Genomic DNA, 15,176 nt, shown 5'->3' with positions numbered 1-15,176 from the left:
CCCTCCCATGTGCTCCGACTGGCGCTAAAAGTTTTGAGCCTCTCAAAAGTCCAGAGCCACGATCCTGGGCGCAGGTAGTCGCGGGGCTCCGGGGTCAACTGGCGTCCGGCCTCGGAGCGTGCTTCCCAGGACGGTGACACGCTCCCCTGAGGTTCGGGTAAGCTCCTGACTGAGCCAGATGAGTCCTCTCTGAGTCACCGGCTCTCGGCTCCGTGTATTTTCAGCTTGGGAGCATTGTGGGGGTCTGGGGGTGGGGCACTGGGACTTAGCGATTTGGGGGAATGGAGGTTTGGCTGGCGGCACCAACCTAGGAATGCAGTGTTGGGAGGCGTGGGTGTAGGTGATGGTGATGTTAGGACCAGCCGGACTCGGAGCTGAACAGGAGAGTGGGACCTGCAGCCGGCCTAAGGGGTTCTTCCCCACCCCACCCCACCCCACCCAGCCCCCTATCCCAATGCTGGGTGTGGGGAACCCTGAAATAAGGCGCACAAAGCATCAGGATCTGAGATTTTCGGGTCTCGGAATTTTGGGGACGCATGGCCCCAGGTTTTCGAGCCCACCGCATCCTGGTGGAACCTCGGGCTCCATTCCGAAATGATTATTTGGGGGTTGATCCAGGAAGCCCAATCTGCTAAGGTCCCATAACTTCCGGACCTTTGTCCTTCCTGAAGGGATCTTTCCAACCGGTCCCCGGCTCCGCTAGATGGAGAAAATCCAATTAGACTGTCAGTCGCGGAAGTGGGAAGTGCTGCACGAGAGGTTTGCCCGCGAAGCCGGGCAGGACTGTCCAGGTCCGAGAGGCCCGCGAGCCCTGTTATTGTTTGGCTGCACATTTACATTTCTGCCACTTTGCCGCAGCGTTTCCGGTTTCTTTTTTCCGGAGCAGCTCACTGTTCACCCGTGGAAAGGGAAGAAGAGAGAAAATGTCATTTAGCTTGGCTCCGCTTCCGTGCGGAGGGCGCCTGCCAGCCCCCTCCTCTCCTTTTTTTTTTTTTTCCTTCCTCGACCACTTAGCTGCCGCTTCGGGGAGGGAGGGAGGGAGGGTCTGTTTTGATGCAAACCTCGATCCCTCCCCCTCTTTGAGTGGTGTGCTCCACCCCGTCGGCTGAGTTCCCGGCGGACGCTACCACTGCGAGGGACGGGGTTTTAAAAAGCGTGCCGACGGCTAAGCCCTGGGTATTTGCGAGAAGGGGTTCGCTTGAGAGTGAAATGATGACAGAGTGCGACGATGCGCCGTTTATTTGTGGCCGAGACCCGGTTTCTTTGGCATCCGGCTCTGGGCTCAGCCATTCCGATTCCGGACGCAGAGCGAACGTCTTGGGGGCGGAAGGGGCGGGCCTGGAGGAGGCGGGGCCAGCTGAGCCGAGGGGAACCGAGTAGAGCCGAAGGGAGCCGAAGGGACGGGGGTCCGGCCGCCCGCCCGCCCGTCACTCCCCGCGCGGTGCCTCCAGCCGGCGCTCGCTCACCTGCGCACCTGCTCGGTAGCGGCCTCTACGCGCCGGGCGTGTGTGCAGCTTGTTCCGAAATCCAGGTAGCATTTAAACCCACGGCAATTAGACGGGTTTTGGCAGCTAATCCCCAGCGTGTCAAAATGCACATTTCGTCGTGCCTCTTCCCAGTCAATCTCTGACCCTCGTCCTTATTTTGAGTTCTGTCACCAGTTCTGCCCGTTGGAGAACGTCCTGTAAACGGACTCACACAGTATGTTCCCCTTTGTGTAGGCTTCTGGTGGGCGGCATAATGCCTGTGACATCCGTCCGTGTTACTAAATGTATCGGTAGTGTATCAGTGTTTTGCTCCTTTGTATTTAGCACATCTCGTCGGATGAATAAACCGTGGATTGTTTATCCATTCTCCTTTCGGTGACCACTTGAGTGGTTTCCCATTTGGGGTTATTTCGAATAAAGCTGCTATTAACATTCTTGTACAATTCTCTTTGTGGTCATATGTTTTCCTGGTTTTTTGGATAACTGCTTGGGCGGGGAATTGCTAGGTAAGAGAGAAGATCTAAACTTAGTTTTTAAAATCTCACATTTCAAAGTGGTTGTCCCGTGTTACATTCCCACCAGCAAGAGCCGTCCCTCCTCACATGTGGTTTGTCAGTCTTTCGAAAGTGGTCCATCATTGTGGTTTTCATTTGCAGTCGTCTTAGCTAGGATCAGTTTCCACGTGCTTATTGGCTAGTCCTATGTTGTAAATGGAAGTGGGTCTTCAAATCCCCCCCCCTTTTTTAACTTGGTTTATTTGCTTTTTTAAATTGTGTTCAGCTGCATGTAGCTTTTATGTATTCTGGATAGGCCTCTTTTGTCGGTATCTGTGTTTTCTCCTGACCTGTTCCTTACCTCTTTGTCAGTGTCTAAGAAGGAGCCCCAGAAGATTCATCTTCTGTCTTTCAAACGTTTTCTGTGACCTGTTTAGAAAATTTTTGCTGACCCTAAGGTCATGAAGATACTCTCTAGGATATTTTCTTCTAGAACCTTTACGGTTTTAGGTTTTATACTTAGGTCTATGAGCCATAATTATTAACTAATTAATTTTAAAATAATTTTTATCATGATGTGAGGTAGGGGTTCTTTTGGGGGGGTTCCTATATAGATATCCTGTTCTTCTAGCTCCAACTTGTTGAAACAGCCCTCCTTTCCCCCCACTAAATTGCTTTTAATTGGAGTGCTTGGTCTATTTAATTTAATGCAATTCTTGTAAGTTTTGGGTTTAAGGCTACTATGTTAATGCTGTTTTCTGTTCTGTTTTTTCTTTGTTGTTCTTCTCTTCAAACATTTGAGGAAGAAACAACAGCAATCTTACACAAACTTTCAGAATATAGAAAAGGTAACATTTCCCAATTTCATGATATCCTGAGAATCCTGATACCAAAACCAGACAAGGACGTTACGAGAAAAGACATTTAGACCGATATTCTTGCAAAATATCCAGATATGCATATTTGCATAATATATATGCAAAAATCTAACAAATCTTAGCAAATCAAATCTGATAATCTGTAAAAATGATAAATACATCCTGACCAAGTGGAGTTTATCTCTGGACTGCAATGTTTTAACATTTAAAAAATCAGTCAGTACAATTTGCCACACTAACAGATCAAAGGATAAAAATCCAATGATTGGCGCTTGGGTGGCTCAGTCCTTAGGCGCCTGCCTTCAGCTGGGATCATGATCCCCAAGTCCCAGGATCGAGTCCCACATGGGGCTCCCTGCTCAGCAGGGGGTCTCCTCCCTCTGACCCTCACCCCACTTGTGCTCTCTCTCTCTCAAATAAATAAATAAATAAAATCTTTTTTTAAAAAGTCCTATGATCATTTCCACAGATGAATAAAAAGCAGTTGATACTATGCAACACCTAGTCATGATTTTAAAAAAAGAAGAAAGAAAGAAAAAAGCCAATCTCCCAGCAAACTAGGAAAAGGAAAACTTTCTCAGTCCAATAAACGACACCCACAATCAAATTATCGTCAGTACATAATCATGATAGACTGAATGCTTGTTTTCTAAAATCAGGAACTAGAAGAGGATTTGATTCTCACCCCTGCAACATTATACTGAAGGTGTTAACCAGGCTAACAGAGGATTCATTGAAAAACTGTCATGAGGGGCACCTGGCGGGCTCAGTCAGTAGAGCACGCCACTCTTGATCTTGGGGTTTTAAGTTTGAGCCCCACATTGGATGTAGAAATTACTGTAAAAAATCCTTTAAAGAGGAGAACTATCACGACTTATAACAAGGTCACAGGTTTCAAAAGCAATATACATAAAGTGTATTTTTATATAATAGCAACCGTTGAATCTGAAATCAGAAAATAAATTGTATGGGGCGCCTGGGTGGCACAGCGGTTAAGCATCTGCCTTCGGCTCAGGGCGTGATCCCGGCGTTATGGGATCAAGCCCCACATCAGGCTCCTCCGCTATGAGCCTGCTTCTTCCTCTCCCACTCCCCCTGCTTGTGTTCCCTCTCTCACTGGCTGTCTCTATCTGTCAAATAAATAAATAAAATCTTTAAAAAAAAAAAAAAAAGAAAAGAAAATAAATTGTAAAAACAGTGCCACTTACAAAGCATCCAAAAACATGGCATACCCAAAGATAAATTGAACAAAAGGTGGACAAGGGTTCTATATTAAAAACTGCAAAATACTGCTGAGAGAATTTAAGGAAGATTTAAATAACAGAGTACCATAGATGGAACACTCAGTAGTGTTGAGATGTCAGTACTCTCCAAAATGATTTAATTTAATCCCAATCAAAATCCTAGCAGGTCTGTTTGTAGAAACGGACAAGCTGATTCCAAAATGAAAATGTAGTACAAAGTTGGAGGTCTTAAACTAGCTGACTTCAAGATCACTATAAAGCTACTGTAACACAACAATTGTGAACAGAATAGACCTCAGGAAAAGACACATAAGTTTAGTCAAATGGTTTTCTGCAAAGGCCCCCAAATGAATCCACCGCGAGGAAGGAAAGTCTGAAGAAGAGATAGTGCTGAAACGACAAGCTGAAACTCGGACTTTGACCCCTACCTCACACCGTTCACAGTTCGAAATGGATAGTAGACCTAACTATAAAATGTATAACTTCCAGAAGGAAACGCAGCAAAGTGTCTTAGGCTTGGTAGGCCTGGGTTACAAGGTTGTATCAAAATGTGCCCAATTTTGTTATCTAAGTGGTAAAATTAAGATCGTGCATTTCAACTTACATAGATTTTACCTCAAAAACATTTGTGGGCTTCTGGGGAGCGGCTGGGGGTTTAGGGGAGACAATAAAGGCAGAATGTTGATTATTCCTGAAGCTAAAAGATGGATACATGGGGGCACATCATTCTTTTTAGCTTTTTTATGTGTTTGAAATTGTCCGTAGTAAGTCTTATGCAATTTTCTTTTTTAGGTTTTTTTAATTTTGGAAAAACAGATGAGAATAATACAATACTCATATTTCCACCAAATAATTATAACGCTTAACATTTTATCTTATTTGTGTCCCTATTTTAATATACAAGTAATATATGACTACCATCTTTTTTAAATTTTTTTTCGTTAATGAAGCTAAAACCCTCTGACAGTACCCCCAGTCCCATGAGCATATGTATCTCCCTCTCTCTGAGGCCATCACTATCATAGATTTGTGAGTTTTTATTCTTGCCTTTCTTTCATGCTTTCACATATATATGTTTATAAGCAGTAAATACAGTTGTTCCTTGAACAACACAGGTGTGAACTGCATGGGACCACTTAATCCATGGGTTTTTTTGATAAATACAGTACAGTATTATGAATGTCTTTTTTCCTGGTGATTATCTTAATAGCATTATCTCTAGCTTGCTTTTTTTTTTAAGATTTTATTTATTTTTTTGAGAAAGATAGAGGGAGAGAGTGAACACGCACAGGGGGAGGGGCAGGGGGAGAAGCAGGCTGTGTGCTGAGCAGGGACCCCAACGTGGGCTCCCAGGACCCTGGGATCATGACTGAGCTAAAGGCAGACACTCAACCAACTTAGCCATCCAAGCGCCCCTGTCCCTAGCTTACTTTAAGAATATGGTATATAAGGGGCGCCTGGGTGGCTGGGTTGGGGAAGCATCTGCCTTTGGCTCAGGTAGTGATCTTGCCGTCCAGGGATGGAGCCCCTCGTTGGACTCTCTGCTCAGTGGGGAGTCTGCTTCTCCTTCTTTCTCTCCATCTGTATGCTCTCTGTCTCTCCTTCCCTCTCAAATAAATAAATAAATTTCTAATACAGTATATAATAAATACAAAATATGTTAATTGATCGTTTATGTTAGTGGTAAGGCTTCTGCTCAACAGTAGGCTGTTAGTAGTTAAATTTGGGGGCAGTCAAGAGATCCACACGGGTTTTCAACAGCACACGGGACGCTGCCCCCAACCCGCACGCTGTTCAAGAGTCAACTGTAGTCATTTTGTATTTGTAGCTCACATAACCTACTTACGTTACTGTGTTTGGCTCCCCGCCCCAAACGGTATTTTTTTGATCCACCTGTGAGCTCAATCTAGTTACATACACACAGATAAATTCATTTCCTCAAACTGCTGCAGTAAATGTCTCTTGTATTTCGTGGAGCCATTCCCTGCTGGTGGGTAGTAATGTTTCTCATCACCCATCGTGGAGAACCACACTGACACGCACATAATTTGTGCAGAACTCGTGCTGCTGCCCCAGACAGCCCTCTTCTAAGGGGGTCTACCTAGAAGTGGTTTTGCAAAGCAGTCAGTGGCCAGACACTGCCTTAGTACTTTCCAGAATCATCTTGGTTTTTTCCCCAAACAGGTTTCAGCCAAGGAAGTTTTTTACACCAGACTCTGGATGAAGCCAGAGGAGCATAATTATTTAGAGCCTGGGTGTGGGCTTTGGACAGCCCAGGTTCAGATCCCTCACCCTGCCTCTTGGGAAGTTTCTGAACCTGGATAAGTGAGCTTCCTACAACCTCAGTTCCCTCCGCTGATGATACCTATGGTACTGACTTCTTGAGAGGATTAATGAAGTAAGCCACCAGGAGCGTGGGCCCCTGTAGGGATGGTAAACAGCAGCCACTGTCCGGATGGTGGTGGGCTGGGCCCCTCGATGGAGTGCCAGCTGGGTCTGTGGCCTCCCCAGCCATTTGCAAAGAATGATTCAGCTTCTGAAAATTTTGTTTAATGGCCTTTGATGCTCATCCCTGAGAAGTACCTGCTCTGAAAAGGTTTCCTAGTGATTGTGCCTGCGATATGGAACTCATGAAGTGGGACAATCCTATAAACAAACACGTTTGTCGAGCTCTTATTATGTGCCGGGCACTTTTCTCGGCTCTATACGTTACCCATAATAAATAGGGTACTATTTTCGACCACGGGACACGGAGGCCCAGAGAGGTTAAGTAACCTCCCCAAATTACACAGCTAATAGGTGGCAAGCCTGGGAGGCAGGCCTAGCCTGCTGCTCGTGTCTCCCGGTCCTGGGTACTTTCATATAAAGATGAGCAAAACTCCACGCCTGTCTGTGAGGAAGCCAAAAGGCCAGCCCGTAAGGTAGGTAAGGTCACACAGCAAGTGTAACAGTACAATGTCAACCCTCGGGCTTTTGACTTCTGAAACTCCCTTCCATAATATCTCAAAGTTCTTTTGATCATTGATGGGGGGGGGGTCCTGGTCTTGTCCCGCCAAGCCAGTGTTTGGGATCACTCCCCTGCCGCCCCCTCTTGCCTTCCTCCTTGCACGGGCATTGTCCATTCCCACCCCCACCCATCAGTGTTGGCAGCTGTGATGAGGAGGCCTTTGCCAGCCTCTTCACTGGAGGACTTCGTCAGCCAAAATCTAACCCTCCAGCCTGAACAAAAGAGAGCTCTGCAGAGAGAGTGGTCTGTGTTGAAGCAAGCATCTTCCTCCTAGATGTCTGAATGGTCATTTTCAATAAAAGCTCATTCGTTCATCTGTGTGTGCTGTGGGTGGGTCCCTTCCCCTCTCTCTAAGAGGCGGATTCCTCACTTGTCAGGGTCACCTGTCGGGTGCGGGGAGCTCAGGGGCGGCCAGTGTGGTTCTCGGGACAAACGAATTAACCCACATGAAAGGATTTCACAAACTCTGAGTATGTAAGAAATCAGGCCCTGGGAGCAGGTGAAAGTTGACGGCGGAGGGGGGGGGTGCGGGGAGCAGGGAGGTGATCATGGGAGGCGCTGCTGGGGTCAGGGGTGGGGGTGATGGGCTTGCCCTCGCTCTACAAGACAGAAGTAATGAACGGGGTCGTCCGCAGAGGGAGTGCCCACCCCCACCGTCCCGCCCCAGCAAAACTCAGGACAAACTTGGTGTCCGGGGAAGATGTCATGAGACGGTGGCAGCATAGCTTAGGGCACCCGGGACTGTGACACACACACACACACACACACGCCGCCTCCCCCCCCACACACAACTGCTTGCTCCTTGGACAGCTCACAACGTGCTCACGGCCTGGGCACAAGGGTTCTGTCACTCACTGCAGTCAGTGAGCCCGAGCGAGCACAGGGCATTTTGCTAGCACTGTGCTGAGCACAGCGGGTAATAAGCCTGCCCCAAGGACCTTTAAGAAAAGGTATCAGACAATGTCCCGGGCCAAGACTTAAAATTGGGTGACAGTTTGGTGGGCAGTCTTTGCCTGGGTGGTCTGGGCAGACATCACTGAGGAGCTGTGATGGTCAAGATGAGGCCCTAGAAGGTGCCTCCCCGCGGCAGTGGCCAGACCAGGGCTCCCAGTAGAGGGAACCAGTGGCCGGGTGAACCGGGCTGTGTCTGGCAGCAGAGAAGGGCAGCCAGTGGCTGGAGAGAGCTAGAAGATGAGCTCAGAGAGGCAGGCGGGGGAAGCCTGAGGACTCTGTTAGCCAAGGGTGGGAGTGGAGATAGCGGTTTTTCAGGAAGCTTCGTGATGAAGGGGGTCAGGTGGCGAACATGGGGGTCAATGGAGGTACCCTCCCCCAGGTGGAGGGTGTGGGCTGACATGTCTCATCCTTATTACCAGGACGGAGGATAGAAGTAGGTACCCTTTCAGGAAGGCTTATGGACTCAGTGGTGGGAAGGCTGGAATTCCCTCTCCGGTTATCTGTGTGCCTCAAGGCCGAGGACGGGTGGGGTGGGCTGGGGTGGTCTGGGTCATCAAGGGGCTGGCAGGAGCAGCCCGGCTCCTGGGGAGACCAGGGGCCGCGGCATCTCAGGCCCTGGTATGGTGCTGGTGGAGGGGTCCCTGCCTTGGGGTTGGGGAGCCCGGGTTGGGCGTATCTCAGGCTGTACCCCCACTTTGCTCTCCACAGCAGCCACGCTCCCTTCCCAGGAGCTGCGATGCAGGACCCACAGTCGGAGCTCACCATCGACCCCCCTCTGAGCCAGGAGACATTTTCCGAATTGTGGAACCTGTAAGTAGAGGGCAGGGCAGGCGCCCCACCAGCCTCCCGGGACCACTGCCCCGTCCTGCCCACCCACCCCCATCCCCAGGCCCCCTGGTAGAAGCCTGTGGGGAGCAAACACCAGCACTGACGTTCTGCTCTTGTCTTCCAGACTTCCTGAAAACAATGTTCTGGTAAGGACTGGATGTGGGGAGGGCCGGTGGGGGACCAGGGGCTGGGGACCTAGCCTTCCAACTCTTGTCTCTCCACCTGCAGTCTTCCGAGCTGTCCCCAGGAGTGGATGAACTGCTGCTCTCAGAAGGCGTCGTGAACTGGATGGACGAAGGTTCAGATGACACTCCCAGGATGCCAGTGGCTCCTGCCCCTGCGGCCCCTGGACCAGCCATCTCCTGGCCCCTGTCATCCTCTGTCCCTTCCCCGAAGACCTACCCTGGCACCTATGGGTTCCGTCTGGGGTTCCTGCATTCCGGGACAGCCAAGTCTGTTACTTGCACGGTCAGTGGCCCTAACAGGCTACTTTCCATGGGACTGTTCGGTGCTTGGCCACATCCGCTTGGGTTTTTCTGTTCGGGACTTTGAATGCTGCTCCTGTCTGCACTTCCTGTCAGATTTACCTCTTTAGTCTGTGACCTTGGGCTTTCACCCTTCTCATCGTATGGGGCCGTGGAACCCTTCTTCATTTTCCTTCACCGATTCAGTCCTTGGCTCTTTAAAGTAAGCTTCTGAGATTCAGACCCCACCCCCGCCATGTCCAGCCACCCTCCCCATGCAGCATGTGGCTTCTAGTGGGTAATTTGGCTGTTGTCCATTTGACCCCTCCCCAGGCACTCGTCCCCTGACCTGCCCGTCCCTTCTGCTTTCCTTACAGTACTCCCCCTCCCTCAACAAGCTGTTTTGCCAGCTGGCAAAGACCTGCCCCGTGCAGCTGTGGGTCAACTCCCCGCCCCCACCCGACACCTGCGTCCGCGCCATGGCCATTTATAAGAAGTCGGAGTTCGTGACAGAGGTTGTGCGGCGCTGTCCCCACCATGAGCGCTGCTCTGACAGTAGTGATGGTGAGCGGCCGGGGGCGATGGACGCGATCGGGGCCAGTGCCCAGAGGCCCCCAAGCCCTGATTCCTCTGTGATTGCTCCTAGGGCTGGCCCCGCCTCAGCATCTCATCCGGGTGGAAGGAAACTTGCGTGCCAAGTACTTGGACGACAGAAACACTTTCCGACATAGCGTGGTGGTGCCCTATGAGCCGCCCGAGGTCTGGTTTGGCATCTGAGGTCTCTGGGCGGAGAGGGCTGGAGGGGTTCGTCAGGTGGCAGATAGGGGGGCTTTCTCCTTCTATCAAGCTCCCCATGGCCCCGGGAGGTGTGCAGAGCCATATGGGTTATCCCCGTTCCACGGTTGGGGAATCTGAGGCCTACAGAGACTACAGGCCCACCCGGGGGGCGGGGTGGCCTGACCTCGGGGCTGTCTTCTGTCTCAGGTCGGCTCTGACTGTACCACCGTCCACTATAACTACATGTGTAACAGTTCCTGCATGGGAGGCATGAACCGGCGGCCCATCCTCACCATCATCACCCTGGAAGATTCCAGGTAGGGCCCCTCACGCCCCCCTGCCCCTGGCCACTTCCCCCTTTACTGACACCCATCCCGCCCACTCATTCCCATCCCCACACGTGGACTCTCTCTGCTGTCCCCTGCCTTCCGCCTCCCCCAGTTTCCTTTCTCTGGCTTTGGAACCTCTCACCTGTGGCTTCTCAATATTCCTTAGGCCCAAGCTCCACAGAGGGGGAGGGTGGTCGGGAGTCAGGGGGCTCACCGTCCTTACTGCCTCCTGCTTCTGTCTTCTTACCTGGGTAGTGGTAATGTGCTGGGACGGAGCAGCTTTGAGGTACGTGTCTGTGCCTGTCCTGGGAGAGACCGGCGCACAGAGGAGGAGAATTTCCGTAAGAAGGGGGAGCCTTCCCCCGAGCTGCCCCCCGGAAGCACTAAGCGAGGTAAGCAGGCAGGATGAGAGGTGGTGGGGGAGACAGAGGGTGCAGCTCTGCTCAAAAGGTACCCTTCTTTTGTCTTTCCTCCCCTCTTCCCCAGCACTGCCTCCCAGCACCAGCTGCTCTCCCCCACAAAAGAAGAAGCCACTGGATGGGGAATATTTCACCCTTCAGGTACCAAGTCTGGGAGGCACAGGGAGGCAGGCCTTGCCCCCCACTCAGTGGGAACGGAGGAGGGAAGAAAAACCGAATGGGGCAAATGGGAGGCGAGGCCCTGTTCCTCTGTCCATCCTTTCCTCTGGTCCTGTCCCTGATTCCGGAAGTGAATATTCCTGGGTTGAAAATTTGTTTCAAGCCCACGCTCAGAATGCGGTTTTTTTCTTGACCGCTCTGCCTGCAATTAGGGCACTTGGCCATCAGGGGGCAGCCGTCCCTAGCCGCAGACTGCCACTTAACCGCACCGAGGGGGTTCGAGGTTACTGGGGCTTCACCTTCATGCTGCGCTCTCCCCCTCCTCCCCTGTCACAGATCCGTGGGCGTGAACGTTTCAATATGTTCAGGGAGCTGAATGAGGCCTTGGAGCTGAAGGATGCCCTGAGTGGCAAGGAGCCGGGGGGGAGCAGGGCTCACTCCAGGTGAGTGACCGGGGCCCTGTCCCAGCCCCACTCCCCTGCCTTCCTGCCTTGGAAAGCCACAGGATTCCATTCCAATCCCACCTTCATGGTCAAAGGAAGCTGAGGCCCTCATGGTGGGCCCCACCCTGCCCAGACACGCTTTCCTCTCCCCCTAGGTATATCCTCAGGAGGTCCCCAAGCCCCTGAGGGGATGAGCAGGGGTGTTTCTTTGTCATTTCTAGCAACAGCTAGTGCAGAGCTGGGGGCTCAAATAGGGGCCTGATAGCCATGTGGGAGTATTGGACACAGCGCAGTTGGGACAGACCCCCAGCCCTGCCGAGTACGAGCAGGTCCATGTGACCTTGCGGTTCCCCTCCTTGGGCCCGGCTTCCTTGCTTATCAGACGGGGCGGGGGAAGATGAAGAGCATACACAGAAGTCCCCCCGATGCTCAGGAAACATGTCTGTGGTTGGTGGCGGCCATTGTAACTGAAATCCCCTTGCTACCGTCTTGGGCCCTCCAAGCCTAGATCTAAGACAAGGAGTCCCCAGCCTCCCACTCATGGATGTCATCTCTTCCCCTCCCCTTGTCTCCCCAACAGCCACCTGAAGGCTAAGAAGGGGCAGTCTACCTCCCGCCATAAAAAGCTGATGTTCAAGAGAGAGGGACCCGACTCAGACTGATGTCCCCTGCTTCCTGTGTCCCCCTCCCCCGCCCTCCACTGACCCCTTGCCCTCCTTTCCTGGCATTTTTGGGACGTGGGAGCTTGAATGCACCTGCTTGGTGTGTTGACTGCCTGGTACAGGTGCGCCTCAGAGACGCCCTGGATTCTTCCATTTGCCTTGCTTTAAGGCTCCGCTAAAGAAGTTGGCCTACAAGGTCGTTGGTCAGGGTGGGGAGGACGTAGAACGTTCCAGCCTGGTTTTTAAAGATTTTTATTGTGAGGAACCATGGGAGAGGTAGGAAAATGTTCCTGAAGGTCAGGAATCAATCACACGCTGGGCTATGAGCCCAGTTCTCTACCGTTTTACCCAGTGGTTGAAATTTCCTAATTTCATAAGCCATTTTTATGAAATGCTGATAACCATACCTACCTCACGGAGTTTGTAGTGAGGGTGAATGAAATTATGTTAGTCTGGCCCCCCAAAACAGCCCTTTTATCCCGTGATGACTGTGACTTGGTGCCTTCGTGAGTGCTGGTTCCCTGTCCCTGCTGGTGGGTGTGGTGACAACTTGTACGAAGGGGCAGCTGGTGAGGGGTCCCTTCCTTGCTGGCCTGGCCAAATCCTGTCCGACCTCTAGGGGAGCCCCAGCACCCAAGAGGAAACCTCAGTCCCATCTCACAGCTGGAAAGATTGATTCCATCCCTGGTGGAGAATCTGTCTACAGAGATCTTTCTACTTCCCCAAGTTGCTCAAGTCGACTTCTTTTGCGCTCTGCACGCATCACCACACCCCCCCTCCTCCTCCCTTTTTATATTCTGTTTTTACAGCAGTCTCTAATTTTACAATAAAATTTTACTATCACCTGTGTGCGTGGGGGGTGGGCCCCTGGGCAGGCTGTGTGGGGCCCACCATGCCGCAGGGGTGAGGAAGGAGGTGACGCTGGGAGGCAGCCACCTGAGTCTCCCGGGAGCGTGGGCCGGGGGGCCCAACGCCGGGGCTCCCGGAGAAGAACAAAAGCTGGAGACTGGGTCAGTCTGCGGGCTGCATGACAACAAGGGAGGGGGGGACTCCATTCATAACTCGGGAACCAACTGTCCCTCCTCCCCTCCTGCCAGGGCTGGCACAAGGTTCTCTCCTGTCCCTGCTTCTAGGATTGGGCTGCCGCCCCCCTCCATCAGCCTCTCACCAAGGATTATGGGATTAAATGTCTGATTTAGCAAGCCTGAGCCTCTGGGGTGGCCATCTGCTCTACAAGAAAGGGGCAGGATACCTGGGTCCCTGAGGGGAAAGGCAGTGGGTGCTGTTGGAAGAAGAGAAGGGAGCAGGGGAGGCCTGCCGGCCTGGGTCCCAGGAAAGTGGGGGCGGCTAAGGTGAGGGCTGGGGTGTGGGGCTGGGGCCTTCCCGGCATCCCCTCATCCTGGGCCTCATGCCAGGCAATTCAATGAATTGAAGCTTTAAACTCTGCCAGGAAAACCTTTCAAAGGGCTTCTTGGGGTAGGGAGGAGAGCTGAGGTTGGGGAGCTCAGCACCCCCGCCTGTCCTATTCCTCAGTGCTGCTGGCTCCCAGGGAGGGGGGCTGGGCGCAAGCTCTCCCCATCACCCGCTGCTGGCCGAGTCAGTGCTTGGAGGGATGGCCAGACAGTGGGGACATGGCTTGGCCCACTCCCCCCTGGAGGCAGAGGGAGGGGTGCTGAGGGCCAGACAGGCTTCTGGGGCACTGTCTTCTCAGCCTTATCGACCAGGCTTTAAGTACCTGTGGGACTACCTTGGCTGGCCCCAAGGATCCCAGGTGGCTGTGAGGCCACCAGCCTCCCTGGCTGCAAAACCACCTTCTTTCTCTTTTCTTACTGGGAAATGCCAAACACTCCCCATCTTCTTCAGAGACAGTTCTCCTTCATCCCTCCCCACCCACCGGGGCCTTGGCAAACCAGAGCTCTCGAAACTCATTCCCTCTCCTCACTCTGCTAGATGGGTCACCTTGAAGCTCCCTTCTGAGAGCATCCAGCACCCCGACTCACATTTCCCTAGACTGCGTCCCTGGCTGTTTCTATTTCTGTTCTCCTGCAGAAAGCAGATCTGACTGGCTCTGCCAAAACCTCTGTGAGCTGGTAGATCATCCGGCCAGGAGCAAGGCTGGGTTTGCAGACCTAGAATGGGTCCCTAACTCTCTAGTCCCACCTGTTTGCTTCCTTTCCTCATGTTCCTTCAGTCATTTGTGGGCATTCGCTGGTGCTTTACTCTGCCTGGCTCTGTTCTAAGCCGTTGGGACCTGTGGCAGACACGGCCTCTGCCCTCAAGCTCAAAGCCCGAGCCCTGTACCACTGAGATGTGGAATGCTGAAAAACTTATCTCCCTGAATTCAAGAACACAGAGTTCTCAAAGCTATGAGATCCAGCAAAAGGTGTACTCTGAGGAAAATGCATAGCCATAAATGCTTTCATTATTCTTTAAAAAGAGAGAGAGAGAAGCAAAAGGAACCTACTGTGCATCCTAAAAAAAGATACAAATTGTTGAAAGAGAAAGCAAACTGGTTGAAAGGGTAAATCCAAAAGCAGGAGCTTGGGGGTGGGGAGATAAATTTAAAAAGGAAAGAAGGGCGCCTGGCTGGCTCAGTTGGTAGAGCACACAACTCTTGATCTCAGGGTCACTAGTTCAAACCCTACATTGGGTGTAGAGATTACTTTAAAAAATGAAAACTAGGGACGCCTGGGTGGCTCAGTCGTTAAGTGTCTGCCTTCGGCTCAGGGCATGATCCCAGCGTTCTGGGATCGAGCCCCAGATCAAGTTTCTCCGCCGGGAGCCTGCTTCTTCCTTTCCCACTCCCCCTGCTTGTGTTCCCTCTCTCGCTGGCTGTCTCTCTCTGTCAAATAAATAAATAAAATCTTAAAAAAAAAAAAAAAAAAAAGAAAAAGAAAAGAAAACTAGGTGCGCCTGGGTGGCTCAGGGGCTAAGTGTCTGCCTTCAGCTCAGGCCCTGATCTCAGGGTCCTGGGATCAAACCCCATGCTCAACAGGAGTCTGCCTCCCTCCCTCCCTCCCTCCCTCCCTCC

At 51.8% G+C, this 15,176-nt stretch overlaps 1 protein-coding gene across 2 annotated transcripts; it reads left to right on the top strand.

Annotated features, from left to right (window-relative positions):
• The first annotated feature begins 5 nt into the window (after window positions 1-5).
• Window positions 6-12,988, top strand: TP53 (tumor protein p53). 2 transcript variants are annotated; one of them, XM_002924437.4, is made up of 11 exons: window positions 6-157; window positions 8,773-8,874; window positions 9,017-9,038; window positions 9,121-9,360; window positions 9,734-9,920; window positions 10,003-10,115; window positions 10,341-10,450; window positions 10,718-10,854; window positions 10,949-11,022; window positions 11,377-11,483; window positions 12,064-12,988. In XM_002924437.4, the coding sequence occupies exons 2-11, from the start codon at window positions 8,801-8,803 to the stop codon at window positions 12,143-12,145; spliced, it is 1,146 nt and encodes a 381-aa protein (XP_002924483.1). In that variant the 5' UTR covers window positions 6-157; window positions 8,773-8,800; the 3' UTR covers window positions 12,146-12,988. The 2 variants fall into 2 exon arrangements, with proteins under 2 accessions (XP_002924483.1, XP_019660679.1); XM_019805120.2 differs by having other exon boundaries at window positions 26-157; window positions 8,776-8,874.
• Window positions 12,989-15,176: the final 2,188 nt, after the last annotated feature.

Source organism: Ailuropoda melanoleuca, chromosome 17 (genome assembly GCF_002007445.2).
Source record: "Ailuropoda melanoleuca isolate Jingjing chromosome 17, ASM200744v2, whole genome shotgun sequence".
NCBI lineage: Eukaryota > Metazoa > Chordata > Mammalia > Carnivora > Ursidae > Ailuropoda > Ailuropoda melanoleuca.
This window is presented reverse-complemented; position numbering and strand designations above follow the sequence as displayed.